Below are 18,347 nucleotides of genomic sequence, written 5' to 3'. Positions count from 1 at the left end.
ACACACATACTAGTCATTACAGTGAATAGTGGAATTGAACATTTGTTTATTAAAATATGTATCTTTAAGTGTGAACAAAATAGTTTTTAGTTGATTCGTCAATCAGTTGAACAAGCAACATTACACCAAAGGAAAAGCTTATGAACTAGTAGTACGGTTAGTAGCCATATTGTGTTACTGCATGAATTTAAGTATCTGTAACAAACCGGATATTTGCTTAATTTACAATCATTGAAGGGAGACAGTAATAATTAGGATTTAAAATCATTTCAAATCAATAATTAATGATTGCCAATTTTCATAGATCATTCTCTCACTATTGTAATATTATTTGAAATAAATTGTAAAATTTTTTGACGAGTCATGAAAAGAACATCATCGAATAGAGTCCATACATTATTGGAGAGCATAAATTGAGAGCCATTTACGATGTACAAGTGCATATAATCAAGTAATACACTCCAGTAGAATAAAAAGCCGCGCGTTGAGGATAATACTAAAAATTTTCCACACACAATTTTATTAATTCAAGCTTAGTTTTTCTTTCAAGTTAGTCTTTTTATTCAGAATAAAATTAACTTTTACAAATCAAAGTTCATCAAATTGCATATTAATAAAAAATCATTCTCGTTATTATATGTTTCCGTTTTGAAAAGTCTAACATTAATTGAGATCATTAAAATCGTTTTTAATTTATAAACAATTTGAAAATTTTCTAATCGTTGAAACGTAATATAGATTAGATTTTGTTAATGTAAAAAGTAAAAGTATAACTGATTAATGTTATATCCGGAGTTATATATATATATATATTTAATCTTTTATTATCGCCTAAAACGATAACATTTTCTCGAACCGATGATACTCAAAAATTACAAATCCATTTTGGAAAACATTTAATTGATGAAAGTTCAACTATAAATGATTAGGCACGATCTCTGAGCCATCAATAAAAATATCTGAAAATAAAAAATTATATTAAAATATAATATATCCTGCTGTAATAATGAATAACATAACATATAATATTTATCATAAAATAAATAAATTAAAATGAAATTAAAAATAAATATTGAGTAAATAAATAATAAACTGAACGCTTGCAACTTTTAAGATGTTTAAAAATTATACATTTAAAATAAAATATTTTTAAATTTGTATATAAAAATAGAAAAAACACTAGCCTCGTATGTTAGTTTTATTCTTATATAAAAGTTACATAATCTAATAAAATTTCAATATCTAAACAAAAAAAACGATTTTAAATTACATCTTATTTATCATCCGAGCAGAAATCTTTTATCTTGGATGATAAACAAAAAGTCCATTTAATTTTTTACTACAGCTATATCAGTTAAATGATTCAAATAAAACATGAAGGAGAGGGGGTAGAAAATAAGCTAGAAAGAAGTTTTAGTAGACATCGTTCATCAGTTTCAAGTCGACTTCTCGTGGAAATTGTTCAAAGATTTCACGTAAATTTATTGATAATAATAAAACAACTAATCGCATTAGATTATTTTCTGATCTAAAAAGGAAAACGGTATTATATTATTTTTCATATATTAAATTATCTTTATAAAAATCTTATGTCGAAATAAAATTAAGTTTCACCGATTATTCAAATTTATTTGTGTGAAACATAAATATTTGTGTTTGTGTATGCATATTTATCGTATAAAATTAATCTTATCTATAATCTTATCGATCTAATCACATTTTCTTTCAATTACATTACTTAATTATTATTAACAAGTGATAGAAATCATTATCAATACAGAATGAAATGAAAAATAACATTTATATGTATACTTTAATTACAGCAAGTAAGATACAATTTTAATATTTTTAATAATTACAAGATAAAAGATAAACGTTTCTTCCTCTGAAGTATTAATTTATTCACATAATTAATAGTGATTACTTTAATAAGATTCAAAGTCTTATAACCGTCACTCATAATCGAAAAAGTTTCGTGTTAGGAACACGGCTAAGAGTTCTCGTTCAATCATATTTTAAGAATCTTCATTGGTTTTTATATTTTTTTATAATATTTATTGATTGTTATATAATAATAAAATTCAATAAATTTATAGTGCAAGTTCTGAATAAGATTCATCATCGAAATTGGATAGAAAAAAGTCAACGATAAAAGTGTAATTATTTTTTTACTCTAAACTTCAAGATTTCTAACAATAAATTAAATTCAAAAACATTCGAAATGAACAGTGTTATAAAAAATAAGATTGAATAGAAGCCATTTTGATTTTGAACTCGATCGTTTCATCGATTATGATTATCACAATCAAGTATTAACCTCAATAATTTAGCTCTCTTACGTATTGCACTTTGCACGCGCTATTACAAACATAAAAACACAAATCATGTATAATTCATATTTTTAATATAACTTATGTTAAATAACTAATTTTTCTAAATAAAAAATTATTTTTAACGAATAATCGTTAATAATTGGATTCTCGTGTCTGTTTAAATATTCATCAATTATTTTATGACATTTTTTATTTTAAATTCATCTGTTCATATTAAAAAATTAATAATTCATTTTTTTTGAAGTTTTATTTTACGAACAAAACTTTTTGCATCTTATCTTGATTATAATTTGTACACATGCGTATAAAGATATGCATTAACGCATATATACATGCATATCGATTTAAATACGAACAACTCATACAACTTCAGAGTAAACTAATAAATACCGCTCACATTGATTCTAAAAGAAATTAAAATAGATCAATAAATTAAAATATTTCCTTTTTTTTTATTTTGATTTGTTTCAGGAAAGATCTAATACAAAATGAAACTTTTAATTCACATTGGGTTATTCTCCACTTCCCTTTTTTCGATAATTAGTGTTTATTCTATGCCAGTTTACCCGCCAATTAAAAAATTTTTTGCCAACTTTAACCCTGGACTACTCATGTATCTGACGGTTTGGAATTGTGTAAGTAGAATTTTCATTAAAAATTTATTTTTTCTTCTTGACAAATTGCAATATTTTTCATTGCTAATAACATCAGTATTTTACGAAGTCGAAAATTAGCATTAATTCAACGATAATGCTTTATTATCTCTGAAATATTCAGATTGTATGATCATTGTAAAATTAACAAGTTCGAAAATATAATTGGTAACATATTATATAATAACATAACATAACATATAAGCTCATTCAAAAATAATTTCATTTTTTAAATGGAAATTAAAAGACAATTTTATCGTACCCGTGTAGAAATAAATATATATATTGTTTATAATAAAATTATTATATATTAAATGTATATATATTAAATAGATATATAATTTATTGTCATTTTTATATATAGAATAATATGGGCCGCTTATTTTGAAAGTGGCCCAACTCCATTTTCCAAAAAAATCGAGTTAGCAACCATAATAGTTACATTTTTACATGATCTGTTCATTCCGAAGCAATTTGTTACAAATATATTTAACTCCTTAAGTTGCACGTTTGAATTAATTCAAGCGCGCTAAACCAGCCAAATCTCGCACACTCGAGTTAATTCGAGCGGCTTTGTATTAAATGCTGCTATAAAAATTTTGATTCATTTTGAATTTTTTTAATTTTTTTTACCAAGACAATATTCTAAATTGTTTTTTTACATAAAAAAAAATTGTTAGTTTTTTTTTTCAAAAAACTGTGCATTAAGGGGTTAAAATCATGTAGATATTGTAACAAGAAAATTTGCCGATCAACAGAATGATGAAAAGTTTATTTTGAAAGTGGCCTAACTCCCATTCGTCGTTTATTATTTTCCGGTTACACCTGGTTATTGTACAACTTCATGTTATGTATCAATAAAGCATTTGAGGTTGCTTATATTCCCAATAAATGGGAATATGTAAGGGATAATAATTTATTGTAATTAAATTGAGATAAATAGATTTTGTAGCAACAAAATTATTAGAAGATGCAATTTTGAAAAGTGTAAATAATTCTGATGTAGAATACATACTGGTTAAAAAACTGGTTATTAGAACTGGTATAAAAATTGGTTTAAAATATGTTGGATGAGTTTTGTCAGAAATAAATCGTATAAAATTTTCTATAAGTCATCAATGAATGAGAATAAAAATTTGAAAGTCCTGAATTTATTATCAAGTCGGGGTAGACCAAGAAAGTTCGTCAATATTATATTGACATCACTGTATAAAAATATCAGACAAATTACAGCATAAAAATTCAAGGACATAATGTGTAGACCTACTACGATATATACCATCATAAAGTCATGATTTCTTCAAATTCCTTTACACACGCAAAAATATAGACGAGCAGTAAATTGTTTTGTAGGTTATATTTGTAATTTTGTACGTTATGTAGTTAAAAAATGTTTTGAATCGCATAAATTATGTTTCAGAAGTGTTTTAAAGATATGTAAAATAAATGGAGTATTGTTGTTTCCAATTTGAAGCATTTTAAATTATGTTGAATGGAGTTAAATCCCTTCGAAATTTATAACAAATCAAATTGTTGATATTGACAATGGCCTAACTCCATTCGTGGTTAGAAAACGCATATTATTCACTTAATAATTGCCACTATTTTAATAGAAAATATAAATTAACCACCTTTAGATACACTCAAGCAGTATAACTCATTAGTATCTTGTACGTATATTTTTCATTGCATTGAAACGCAAACCCTTCAATATCTCAATTCGAACATAAATGGAGGTAGGACACTTTCAAATTAAGTGACTCATATAAATGTTTTTTTGTTTTAAATATATTTTAGAAGCATATAATTACAATTTGTATATTTATAATTGATATTTTTATAAATATATTTATTTCTACGTAGAATATTTAGAATCCAAGACGTTTTAAATAATCATATTTAGTCGAATTTGATAAATTCAACTTCTCAAAATCAATTAAAATATAAAATGATTTTAATAAGCTTTTAATAAGTTTTTGATAATATCAGGTATCAATAAACGCTGATCATGCAGTTATTTGTCTTAAACAAATTATTATTATTTACATTCATTAAAAACACGTGTATTCAATAATACATCCTAATCTTTTATCGCGCGAAACTGATATTACATTAAACATAATAAATTAAGAATGTTAGGAAATACATCCTGACATTTTATAGAAATTGGAACTACTTATTATGTTTAATATATTTAGAGATAAGAATTTAATTAACATTTTTATCAATTTTATAAATTTTAATGAGACATTTCATTATCGAGAACTTCGAGTTAAACTTATCAATTAAATTATTGCAAAAAAAAAAGAGATAAAAAAATAAAACTTGAAGAAGCAAGAGTCAAGGTCAGAAGGCTTGATTAAAATAATGATGTAAGACTTTAATAAAAATTGGTACCGCCATCTTATTTAATAATTCAATTCAATTCATTCGAAACTCTGAAACATCGGAAATACGCTTAACGTATTGCGGTTTCAAACGGTTGTATAGCAAATCCCGTTCGATTTCTCGCGTTGAAAAGTATGAAGCCTTAGTCTGGGAGTAGGGTGCATAATTTATGATGGGATGCTGGAAGGTAGAGAGAGAGAGAGAGAGAGAGAGAGAGAGAGAGAGAAAAAAAAGAAAGAAAAGAGAAAAATAAAAATGATACAACACATGAACAATTCGCATATCCACAAGCATACGCATTATACAATTACACTTCCTAGATTCACTTGCACATACATACACACACAAGCGTTTAAAAAATATACTATATAAAATCATCACGCCTGTAGTATTATCTCAACATTACGTGAAACACAATTATGATATAATTATAATCATTTATTCAAGTTTCCTTTATTTTGCTATAATTTGCACATTAAGTGTCTATGAAGATATTATGCATACGGAATACATTAAATGGATATTACAAAAGTATAAACAGGTTTACTTGTAATATACTTCTACGGGAAATCTACGACTACGACTATGACGATGTAACGGAGCATGCGCGTTTTCGGTCTGCGCAGAAAATCAACCGCATCTCGTCATCATCGTCATCTTCGTTTTCATCGTCGTTTTCATTGTCGTCGTCGTCGTCGTCGTCGTCGTCGTCGTCGTCGTCGTCATCGTCGTCATCGTCGTCGTCATCGTCGTTGTCATTGTTGTTACTCGTCATCGTCCATCTCTTTCTTATTCGTTTCAGTATAAAACATTATAAACTAAACTACATTTACAAAATTAAAATTTCCCGCATTTTCCTATCTAGCGTATCAAACTATTTAAACATAAGCATACGCGTTTAGTTTGCACTCCCTCCCCTTCACTAAAATCAATAAAAATACTTTTCACATCGAAATGTCAATAATTCACATTTATTTTCAGACGATCGTTCGATGCTAACCATGTTTAATTCATTCATAATAATAAACACTATCAATTCGATAAAAATAAAAATAAGTACAAGGAAAGATCGTATACAATAACCTCCCCCCCCACTCTATTAGGAAGTATAATATAACAGAAAAAATGTTAGGTAGTGTGGAATACATCAGTGTATGCTCGTTACGACATAAACTCATATATCTACTTGATGCGATATATTGTGTTTTGTCTGCTCGTTAAATAAATTCATCATACTTATAGCGTTGCATAACTTACAAAAAAAGGAACAAGTATGATTTGAAATTGAAACGATTGAACTTTAAGATTTCGCAGTCTTATTTCTTCTTCTTATTCTTATTCTTATTGGTGTTTATTTTTTGTCGTTGTTAGGTTTAATTATTTGGTTCGTCTATTTCTTTTTTCAAACCAATTCCAATTAGAATTTATCTTCACTCTCTTTCTCTCTCTCTCTCTCCTTCTTTCACGCTCGTTCTATCTCTATCTCTCTTTTTCCAAAAGCCACTCGCATGCTCGAAAGTGCACGAAGCATCAGAACGAACGTGGCCGCGCACGCCTTTTCTTTCCTTTTCCCCTCCACTTTCTCACTCACTCCCTATCTCTGTCTCTCTATCTCGGTCTCTGTCTCTTTACTACCTTCTTTCTCTCTCTTTGTTTCTCTCACTCACTCCGCTACCACCTCTTTTTCTCTCATCCGTCAGTAAGTTACAGTCTGCCGAGAGGATCGGAGCACGAGCTACGCGATCACCAAGTTCAACGATTTTTATCAAAGTTTTTTATTTTTTTTTATTTTTAACACAAATATAATAATCAACGTATGGATACATAGGTAATTGTTCCTTATTTCTTTTCTCTCATCTCTCTCTCGCTCTCTCCTTTTCTTTGTCGTTCAAATAAAAATTCATAAATTGGAATCGAATAAGAAAAATACAAAATCGTGAGTATACACGATGTAAATATAAGGAGATACGTATAGGGGAGAAGGGTTGAAATGGGGGGGGGGTAGTATTGTTTCCTACTCGCGTGTCACACAACTTTATAGCTAAGGAAAAACAACATAAAATATATGAGGGAGAGCGATGATGCGAATAAAAATAGAAAAATATCAGAAAGCGAATGTGCTCTTATAGTGAGTACGAGAGAGAGAGAGAGAGAGAGAGAGAGAGAAAGAGTGAGAGAGAGAGAGTGAGAGTGAATGTGTGAGTGAGTGAGTAAGAAAGGAGACACGTGTGAAAGACATGCCGCTGTGATATGCAACCACGTCGATGAACGATGATAAAAAAACAACCCTTTAACCCTTTCTATAGGGTCATCCTCGTGAATGTATAATTATCACATCTAATGATTTCTTAATTTTCGCTTTTTATTTTTTAATTTGCTCATTTTCTGTCATTTGTCAGCAATTTATTTTTATCATTTCAAAAAGATCGAATGATTATTACTATTAACTTTAATTTATGAGTGAATATTATTTAACACTAGATATACCAGACCAGTCATTTTGACTGGTCGGGCCATTTTAATTCAAAATTTCTACTTCATGTAACATTTGATTTTTGTAAATAATTAAGCGTTTTGTTATTTAAAAATGTCTATAAATCCATTTATCTATTAAAATTATTATTGTTAAACATTTTTTGTTATTTTTTAAGAGTAAATAAAGACTGGAAGCCTTAAAAAGCATTTTTTTTATACACTAGTCATTTTGATTACTGTGGTAGAAATAGGTATACTGAAAATAGTGGTATATCTAGTGTTAAGAAAAGAACAAAAAACAAAGGTGAATAATATTACATAAGGATAAAAATATGTTGTTGCAATATTATTAAATGCTTAAATGCTAATTTTGTTTCTTGAAGATTTTTTTATTATATATAAATCAGTAATTATTGTATTTAAAATGTTACTGTAAACGTAATCACTTTTAGCCGAATAATATGAGTATAGATAAGAAATATTCTGAACTTTGACAACGAAAATATAACGATAATGGTCGAAACGTTCGAATATTTTATTTTCATTCTTTTTAATTAGTTCACTTTAAAAATTTATCATTTGTCTTATTTTAAAATAAAACGAGTCACCCCGATTAATCGTATTTACAAAGATTATTCGATAACTCATATATATGAATTTTAATTAAAATGATATACATAAAAAATAAACGCAAAGAACGATAATTTCAAATGATAGCTTGTATAAAATAAAATAGCACAGTAATCTCTGATGAAAAAAGAAGAACAAAAACCGACGATGAGATACGCGCGCGCGCGCGCACGCACATTCTATTTTAAATAGAGAACACACAAATTGGGCCTTTTAATTTTATTCTTTTCTTAAACAAAAAATTCCTATACAAAGAAACTTGGCACGTGCATGCAAAAATAAAAAAAAATTACTGCTTTGAACTTTTATCTAATTATCTCGAAATCATGCATTCATTCAATTGATAAAGATAACAGAAAAAAACTAGATAAGATTAATAGATAACAAATGAAATATAGAAAAAATTTTAAAGTTAGAAACAGAAAGAAAAAGAATAAGTTGAAAATAAAGATGAAGATGAATATAAAGACGAAGAAGAGAAACCCTTAGAGTACATCAGCAAACGAGGCCTAGTTTCTATCTTTCGCTATCTCCGTTATCGATCCAAACACTATCGTGTCTCGGCTGGTTGACAGTGAAGGAACCCAATACTGAAAGAGATAGAAATAGTATGCATCTATGTATGAATGTGTGTGTGTGAGTTTTGTAAAAGACGAAAATGTGATCAAAAGGATGAAAACGTTATTACCAAATTTAGAAACTTACAGTGCAATTAGTAGTATAATAATTTAGGTCATAAATGCATATATATATAACTAAATGAAAGAGATTATATTTTTTTAAATAGAGACTTAAATGAAGGAATAGTCTATGTATTATTCCAGAAAATTCCTGAGGATTCCAGAAAGAAAGATAAAGAAACTAACCGTACAAGATGCGAGATTCCATTCTCATAGGATTTCACGCGATTGCATGTTTGCAATTCGCATATTCTGTTTATTACGATTACACGTACACCGTGGTGCCAGCGCATATAATGAAGAACCACAGCGCTTTCGGTGGAAGATTTAAATTTCTCACATTTTGGGACGCGGTTAGTATAGCTTATGAAGGATCCTTTTTGTCCTTTATTTTATTTATTTAATTTACTTATTAACAGGTATTATCTAATCAGCAAATTAAAAAAAAAATTATCATTTACTATGACATGTCTATCCTTGTAATTGGAAAAGAATCTTTTAGCACAAATAACCCGTTTGTAATCCAAACGTTTTCCATATCGTCCTAATCTAATCCTAAAAAACAAAAACAAAAACAAAAAAGAAAAGTAAAAAAGAAAAAAATAGATTTATATGGTAAACCGCTTAATATGGTCGTAACTCTTACAACATCTCCTCTTATTAGCAAGCAGCAAATCTACCCAGCTAGCTAGCTACCTAACTACTTAGCTACCTTGTTATGTAATCGGTGAAAACGCAACATATATATATATATAATAATGTATCCGTGATGAGGAAAATAAGGAAAGGTGTATTAACCTTTCGACTTTAATCCAAAGACCAGCAGTGCGTTATCTTACAAGTAAAAAAAAATACAATTGCTTAGGTTAACAAGGGCCCCAAATTCTACAAAATTCTAATTATTATTTAAATCAAAATCATATTCAATTATACTATACTTGGGATCTTCCGCATTCGAATATACTCAGAACTTCGTAAAGTTCAAACTCTAAAGTCTGATAATAATCCTGTTTGATTTGTTCGGAAACTAAAAAGGGGAAAATCAAACAAACATTTCAAGTTAAACCTGACGGTGTTAGGCTATAGTATATTTCTACTATTATACCGATATAGTAAATAAGTCTAGTTTTTATTCGTTACGTGTTATTCACGATTATGTACAATGTAGGTAGGATTCCATTTATCGATTTCAGTTACACTCTTTCCACTTTCCTAGAAATTTCCTTCCGGGTTTTTGATTACATATTTTTATTACCACCAAACCACGTTTCGCGTTATTCCATTTTGTTATTTAATAGATCATTTCAAGCATCTCAATTTTTATTTCTATCCTTTGAAAATAAAACAACAAATAACAAGTTACAATTATTTCAAACGTGTTTCTCCTTGTCTTATTTTTATTCTTAATCGGCTATTACGTTTTCTATGCACGTGTTAAGCGACTCTTATTGAATAGCAACGTCATTTTGCCGCCTTCGTAACATCACAAGCCTCTTATCCAATAATTGACTATAACACGAAAGTTAATTCATTATTTACAAATCCACTGATTACGTCATTCAAAAGTATCATTATTTCTTAGGGTTTCAAAATTTGTACAAATTCTACTTTATAATTCATTGCCATTTACATTCTTATTCTATACTATTGTACTAATAGATTCTTTATTACGACATATTTTCTAGGTTATCCAGTATTGATTCATCTGAATTTTATTACCGCATAGCAAAGAAATAAAAGAAGACATTTTCATTTTAAATAAAATCTGTGAAATAATGAACTTTGATTGATTCATAATTTATTGTTTCAGATATTACAAACGGTATTCTTTTTAATATGTATCATAAACGATTTGTATGGTACCAATGCAGTTAGCCCAAAGAAACCACCATTTATACGAAAATTAAAGGATTATTTTTTCGGAGCTCTTTGTTTTCCTTTAGCCATGGTACAAAAAAAAATAATAATTGTCTTACAATAAAATTCTTTTCAATATTATCATATTAATAATATTCGTTACAGTTCGTGGGGATTACGTTTTGGGCGTTAATGTTCATCGATCGTGAATTGGTATTACCAAAAGCATTAGATCCATATTTTCCATGGTGGTTGAATCATCTGATGCATACGATGATCATGGTCTCAATCGTTACCGAATTATTGTTATCACCACGAAAATATCCTAAACGATCGCATAGTCTTTTTGGTCTCGTGGGATTTACGCTTACTTACTTAGTCTGGTGAGTTTAATTTTATTTGTGAAATATGAAAAGAAACATCAATATACATCGGTTTTTTTTTATATTGGAAGAACTTTTAACGAATTTATTATAATTTTAATAATAAATGAATTATTTATTAAAGGCTCCACGTGATATATTACAAGAACGGCATTTGGGTATATCCAGTGATGGAAGTATTGACGCCGACAATGCGACTAGTATTCTTTGGAATTTTATTGATATTCACGTTGTTACTATATTTCACCGGAGAAATGCTGAACAAACTCGTTTGGGGTAACGATAAAACTAAACAACACAAATCTCATTCCAAGTAATTCCCACCAAACTTGTCACCGGCAAGTGACCACAAATCAGATCTGCCTCTCCGTCGGTGTTGGTGGTGGTGAATAAAATTCTCTTTTATCGTTCACTCGTTGAAAAAATGCACCTTTTTTTTATTATTCTTCTTCTTTATAAAAAAAAAAAAAGAAAAAAAAGAAAAAAAAAATTATTATTGTTATCAAAACATTAAAACAAACAAAAGAAAAAAAAGAAAGTAATGTAGAGGGAAACCGAACAGATAGAATCCTCCCAGTTCCCGCAAAACACCCACCCTCCCCGAAAAGAATACTATGCATGCACACGGGTAGATTTCACACGGTAAATGCTGTTGAATCGATAATCCAGCCTTTTGTTTGGGTCGTGTTAACTTTGCTCAACAGTCTACTGACTGACTGATTCTGATGCTCAAAGCATGTTTTTAACTGAGTTTATCTCGCTGAAGCTTTCAAATAATTGTGTTTATAATCCCTATTCCTGTTTTATTTGCTTTTTTTTTTTATATTCCCTTACCCTAATGGAAAACTAAAAAGTTAATAATAGTGCCTGGATATAGAAGAAGTGATCGAATGTAAATAAAAAATTCGGTTTAATTAATAATAATGCGCCTTTCTATTACTGGACTCTCGTCATAATCATTATTTTTGTACTTTTTTATAACGAGAGTTTAATACATACAATAGGTGAAAAAAGTATTGAGAAAAAATAAATTAAAATTACTACTGAAACTTTTATAGAAATCAATAGAATTTTAGAATTGCATCGTTTTCTCAGGTAGTGGAATTAGTGCAGCAAAGTGAAGTGTTCAAATACTTTTTTTACCTACTATATATAATATAATATAATATTGTAATAATAAAATTAATCAAATTAATATGGTGTGCACGTAGGGACAAAAGTACACGCTATAAAAATATATATCAATCATATATATAATAAAAAATATTATACACATTTGAATTCGTTACAAATCTTGAATATATAAAAATCTTGTTGTATAGCAAACAATAAAAGTTAAACTATCTATATACATATATTTGTATCGGGTATAGGTAAAAAATACCTAGCAGAGAATAGCAACCCAGATTTGAAAGTATTATCTGTGTCAACCGTACGAGAACAAGAGGATAAACCTGGTCTTGCATAAACAATGAAAACGAATGCTAAAAACGAATAAGAAAGAAAAAAATGAAGAATATAAGATAAACATTGTCAACGAGCTTTAAAAAACAAAGCTCTACTAATATCATTGCCAAGGATGAGCTTAAAACAATTTCATTGACAAACCTGATTCATTTTCTACACTTCGTGTATTATTTTAATTAAATTTCGACCTAAAATCATTTTTCGAATGATTACACATGAATCATATTTTATATTGTTTATATCTAACGAAATATAAAATATTTTATACATAAATTTTCTTATGTATAAATGCCCTCGCATTAATTAATATTTAAGTGTATATTGAAACAATTTTTGATTTTTTATAAAGGAGAACAAAATAGTTCTTTTGTATTCCTTAAACTATGATACACTTACAAGTCTGTCATCATAAATACATTGAAATATTCGTAGATGAATTTAAACTATTTTGATAATAATAATAATAATAAAAATAAAGTATATAAAAATATAAATATACACTATATATAAATATTGTATCAAAATCAAATCATAAATCATTTACATTAAGAAACGTTTCGCCATACTAATTGAATGAAAAAAAAAATAGTATATCCTTACCTATTAAAAACATATAATGATGTTAACATTTTAAATTGCTATACTATTGTACATTAAAAATATGAATGAACTTTATTCTTCGATAATATAAAATATTGATCAGTGCCAATGTTCAGTCTTACATATTGCAATATATTCAAATTGTTCATTTAATTAAAATTACATTTGCGTTGCTTTAGAACTACAATGCCTGCTATTAATAATCTCATCAATACTTTGTTTTAGTTCCTCCATTTCTAAAATATCGAGAGGTAAAGAAGTTTGTGTAGCTATTTCTCTGGCATTAATTTGCCCATCGGATTTATCCATTATTCGTGTTAATTCAGGACAACAAGATTTCAAACTGGATGCTAAATCACCCATACCAGCCTTTTTGTATGTGTCTTTTTTCTCCGACTCGCATTTCAATTTCGTTTCACTTGACTCTTGAAGTAAATGTTTTAGGATAGCCTCGTCTTGTAACAAGTATTTGCTTTTACGACCTTCTCTAATTCTAATATCACTTTCGTGACAATAATTCTTGCCACTTTTGTTATTCATCTTACTTTTACTATTTTCTATTGGTTCTTCCATTCCCAACATCTTCGTTTCTTCGTCAGGCTGACTATCATCACTATCAGTATCTTGATCGTCTTTGTCTACATTGCCTGCTTCTATATCAATATCTTTATCTCTCATATCTCGATGCCTTTTTTCTTCGCTACTTAAATTTTCATCGCTACCGCTTTGATTTGGAAATAAAAATGGTAATAACATACCCGGAGGACTTTTCCATTCTAACATTTTAGAATTTAAAACACGTTCGTCCAATCCTGCACTAGCCGACCGTCTTTTCATATTAGGAACTTGAATAGGAGCTTTGGATGTACCACCAATGGTCAATGCTGAGAGTATTTGTGCACCAAGCTGACTCTCTTGAGACGTAGAACTGCCTCGACGAAAAAGTGGACCAACTTTGCTAGATCTTGATTTAGCAAAATCTCTTCTACGTTTAACACGACGTCCACGAGCACTACCAGCTACCTTTCTTGTTGTTTTCAATTCAGCTATCTGCACAGATATCTGAGAATCCAATGAATTTCTTCGAGATTCAACTGATACCCGTCTCACGCTGAAACTTATTTCAGAATCAACAGAATTTCTTCTGTTGCTAGATACTGAACCTGTATTTCCACCCACAAGTGCTCCTCTTCTTGTCACTAATTTTGGTAAAGCAGCAGCCCAAGTTGAACTAAAGTCTTGAGATGCTACAGAGTTGAGATCAAAATTTAATCCTACTGGATCTTCGTGAGTATTATGAAAACTAATCGATAAACGACCAGCACTGTTAAAAGTTTTGCGTTTTGCAAAAGCTTGTGCTATCACTTTGTGTTTTTTCAATTTTATTGGTTCTTCAGTTTCACTATTAAAAGTTCTACAAAAAAAAAATAAATTAGTATCTTTTGATCGTTTAAATATTGATTAAAATTATTTAATATGTAGCACCGTACCTTCGGATAAATCTACTCCACGTATGTACTGTGGATCCTGTCCAAACCCATGACGACATGAGAACACCAGCAAAAAATGGTGAAAATAAATGCAACTGCAACTTGGCAACACTAGGTCTTGCTTTCATTTTACATTCGGATATGTCTGCATACTTTGTTGTTATCGAACATCTTAAACAATTAAAAATAATTCATTGAACAATTAAAAACAAGGAAAAATAATAATATGATTAAAATATCTTAGAAAGAAATAATTTCCTTACATCATATAATCGCGAAAACTTTTTCGCCATTCCCAAGAATGCTGAAATTCATGAATGTGACAATAACAAGTCACTATGACTGCTGCAAACGTAAAAATTGAAAAGAGACCCATTCTAACGATGGTTTCTCTTATTTTAGAACTTGCTCTTTCAGATATTATTTCTTGACTACTGATTTTTAAGCGAATAAGCGTGATCAATCCTACAATGTAAATAAAAAACCATGAATATTCATTTAAATATATAATTTTTTCTTTTCGTTATTATAATTAATACTTACACATAGTAACATCAGAATCATAAACAAAAACGTACATTATTTTTATTGGATGAACATATAATGAATATTTCTAAATAATAAATCTTACCTCTAGACAAAAAATATCCTCCAACGAGTAAAACGATTACCAAAGGCCCAAGCAGAAACCAAGCTCTAACTGTATGATTCGAATAACCAACGAAACAGATACCAGTTACACTATTGCCATCTATTTCTCCCAATGCCATAATGGTCACCGTTAAAACAAGCGGTAAGCACCAAGCAATAAGATGAAAATAAGCACCCTTCTTATCAATTCTATCTTGAATTTTACCAAGAGCTTGAAAACTCATATGCCAAGCGTATGTTAAAATGACAAACCACACCATCGCAGCCATGAGCGAATAATAAATGAGTACAAAAACAACAACGCATGATAAATTTTCTCCACTGAAAATCACAATATACTTATAGTTTATAGAGTTATTTTGTATATTAAAATAATATGAAAGAAACGTACCTTGGTTCACTCATTCTCAATGTACCATCTTTACGGCATACAATAACGTCTCTACTTCCAGGAGTAAATTGTACTAACCATCCTATACATGACACCATAAAACAACAATTAATATAAAATATAACTAATGCAGGATATTTATTTGCACTTCTCCAATCTATTAAAAACGTGACCTGTAACATACATAATTAATATTTAAAATGTTATTAACTGAATATCATAGATATTATTAATCATTTAATAAAAGAAACTCACCACAGTAAAAAAATTAAATGCACAACAAATACCAGCAGCCCAAGCAATGAAGGAATGAATTTGTTTTTGCTCATCCGATGTAAAAAATGGATCATTGCACTGCGTACCACATCCATCAACACCATCAAAAATTGCAAGCATATTGTCGGTTGGAATAAGTGGTTTCAAACATTTACCCGAAGTATTGAATTTCAATTCCCTAATATCATTTTTACACGATTTAGGAAAAAGTTTGGTATTTTCGCATTTGATGAAACTTGGCCAGATAGTATGATTGAATACTATTCTGCAAGGTGTAGATACCATTTTACACATTTCTTGGGATGGTAAATCAACGGTGCCGTTTATGCATTTAGGCATGAATATTGAACATAAGAATGGTTGTACGACTGCCCAACACTTTGGTATATGTCTAAGTGCTTGTAACAAATATAACTTTTCCTGTAAAAAAAATCAGATGAAATTATAAAAATTCTATTCTTGAAAATGTTATATATAAAATTATAAAATTTTAATAATTAGATGTACCTCAATTAATTTAGGTGTCTTATATTCGGATGCAAGATCTGATGTAGTAGACGAATAAGGTAATCTGGTACCCATACAAGTGTTGTTCTGCAAGGGTACACATTTTGCAGGTCTCCGGCAGTTCTCAAAATCAGAAGGCAGTTCTCCCAAAGGATACCTATCCAGCAAATAATTGGAATCCTTAATCATATGTCTAGGACTTAAATCCAAATTTTTCCATGTTTCATTTTCGCCATTGGAATTGCCAGTAAAGTTATCAACCAATTCTGAGTTGACTACATGAAGTATAAACAAATAGCATAATAATGCAATCATAATCTGAAACAAATAATAAAATAAATTAAATTAAATAATAAAAATTACAAAAAACGATAAGAAAAGAAAAAAAAGCGCGCGTATTTGTATTTTAAAAAGTTGCCCAACCACGTGACTCTAAATGTAAAGAATGAAAAGGGATATCAATGAGAGATGTGAGAATGAGGGTGAAAAAATTAATAATAATAATAATAATAATAATAATAATAATAATAATAATAATAATAATGATAATAATAATAGTAATAATAATAATGATAATAATAATAGTAATAATAATAATACCTTACACATAGAGTAAAAATATATTAAATATTCAGGTATTCTTGATTAGCCACCGAGAAAGTTCTCCCTTTCGTTCGGACAAAATGTCTCGCATCTTCTGGCAGCAGAACGGATAGTTGAGTCCAGTGTTCGTAGAAAGCTCCGAGACCACACACGAGGAGAGAAGCTTGCTTTGAGAACGACTTGGACCACCCACGACGACCTCCGGTCATAACCCATACCATGCTTCGTATTGTTTCGCATTTCCCAAGTTTGAAAGTAGCCTGACTGCTAAACAGTTTCATAAATAATTCGTTGGTAGCGCTACTTGTGTTTCTAACTCTTTTATTTTATTTATTTTTCTTTTTTTATTTTCATCGTTCTTTATATATGAAAAATATACTTCACTTTTTACATGGAAGATAATGTTTTTTAAGATGGATTCGTAATTTTACACCGGTGAATATCATTAAGGTGACATAGAGACCCTATAGGAGGGACGCGCCATGTAGATTGCTAGGCTGAAAATGTGGGGGGACAGCTTCCGTTGCATTGCGTAGCCATGTTTATCTTTAGTATGTATTAACGGCTATGGTTAGTTTAAGTTTGGAATACTTATAGTTTTTATTGTGATATTTATGTTTAATTGTTTTGTTTTTTTTTAGTAGTTTTCTATAAGTGTAAGTTTAATTTACATATTTAATAATTACAAGTATAAATGTACAAACCTAACCTATAACTTATCGTTTGTTTACAGACTTATTGCCTTTTATCAAATCAAACTTAATTGAATCTTTCTTATTGAATTTATAATCATTTTTTTGTGTAACCTATTCTATTTTAATATAAATTTTTAATTATCATTAAATATAATTCTTTTTTTTCTGTATTTGATGCAATTCATTATTTCATAATTATTTCAATGTTTGAATATTTCGCGCGCAATCACGTGATTACACGAGTTCCTGTCCCCCAGCAATGTACATG

The 18,347-nt window shown here is 29.0% G+C and overlaps 2 protein-coding genes across 9 annotated transcripts; one reads left to right on the top strand and one right to left on the bottom strand.

Annotated features, from left to right (window-relative positions):
- Positions 1-16: 16 nt before the first annotated feature.
- On the top strand, positions 17-12,890 carry LOC107065003 (androgen-induced gene 1 protein). Of its 8 annotated transcripts, XM_089169907.1 has the most exons (7): positions 1,460-1,543; positions 2,097-2,156; positions 2,805-2,968; positions 9,304-9,512; positions 10,970-11,107; positions 11,182-11,399; positions 11,524-12,750. In XM_089169907.1, exons 4-7 carry the CDS (start codon positions 9,354-9,356, stop codon positions 11,714-11,716), a joined length of 708 nt encoding a protein of 235 aa, XP_089026033.1. In that variant the 5' UTR covers positions 1,460-1,543; positions 2,097-2,156; positions 2,805-2,968; positions 9,304-9,353; the 3' UTR covers positions 11,717-12,750. The 8 variants fall into 8 exon arrangements, with proteins under 8 accessions (XP_015173747.1, XP_015173751.1, XP_015173745.1 ...); XM_015318261.2 differs by lacking the exons at positions 1,460-1,543; positions 2,097-2,156 and adding an exon at positions 17-156; XM_015318259.2 differs by lacking the exon at positions 2,097-2,156 and having other exon boundaries at positions 1,391-1,543.
- Positions 11,860-18,345, bottom strand: smo (smoothened, frizzled class receptor). Its single transcript, XM_089169891.1, has 8 exons — positions 17,382-18,345; positions 16,782-17,099; positions 16,254-16,694; positions 15,999-16,171; positions 15,588-15,928; positions 15,220-15,421; positions 14,957-15,127; positions 11,860-14,880 (listed from the first exon to the last, which is right to left on the bottom strand). Exons 1-8 carry the CDS (start codon positions 17,388-17,390, stop codon positions 13,626-13,628), a joined length of 2,910 nt encoding a protein of 969 aa, XP_089026017.1. The 5' UTR covers positions 17,391-18,345; the 3' UTR covers positions 11,860-13,625.
- Between the last annotated feature and the right edge of the window lie 2 nt (positions 18,346-18,347).

This window comes from Polistes dominula, unplaced genomic scaffold (genome assembly GCF_049000335.1).
Source record: "Polistes dominula isolate Pdom_NZ unplaced genomic scaffold, Pdom_raw_medaka contig_49, whole genome shotgun sequence".
Taxonomy (NCBI): Eukaryota; Metazoa; Arthropoda; class Insecta; order Hymenoptera; family Vespidae; genus Polistes; species Polistes dominula.
Note: the sequence above shows the minus strand (reverse complement) of the source record. Positions and strands in the feature narration are given on the sequence as shown.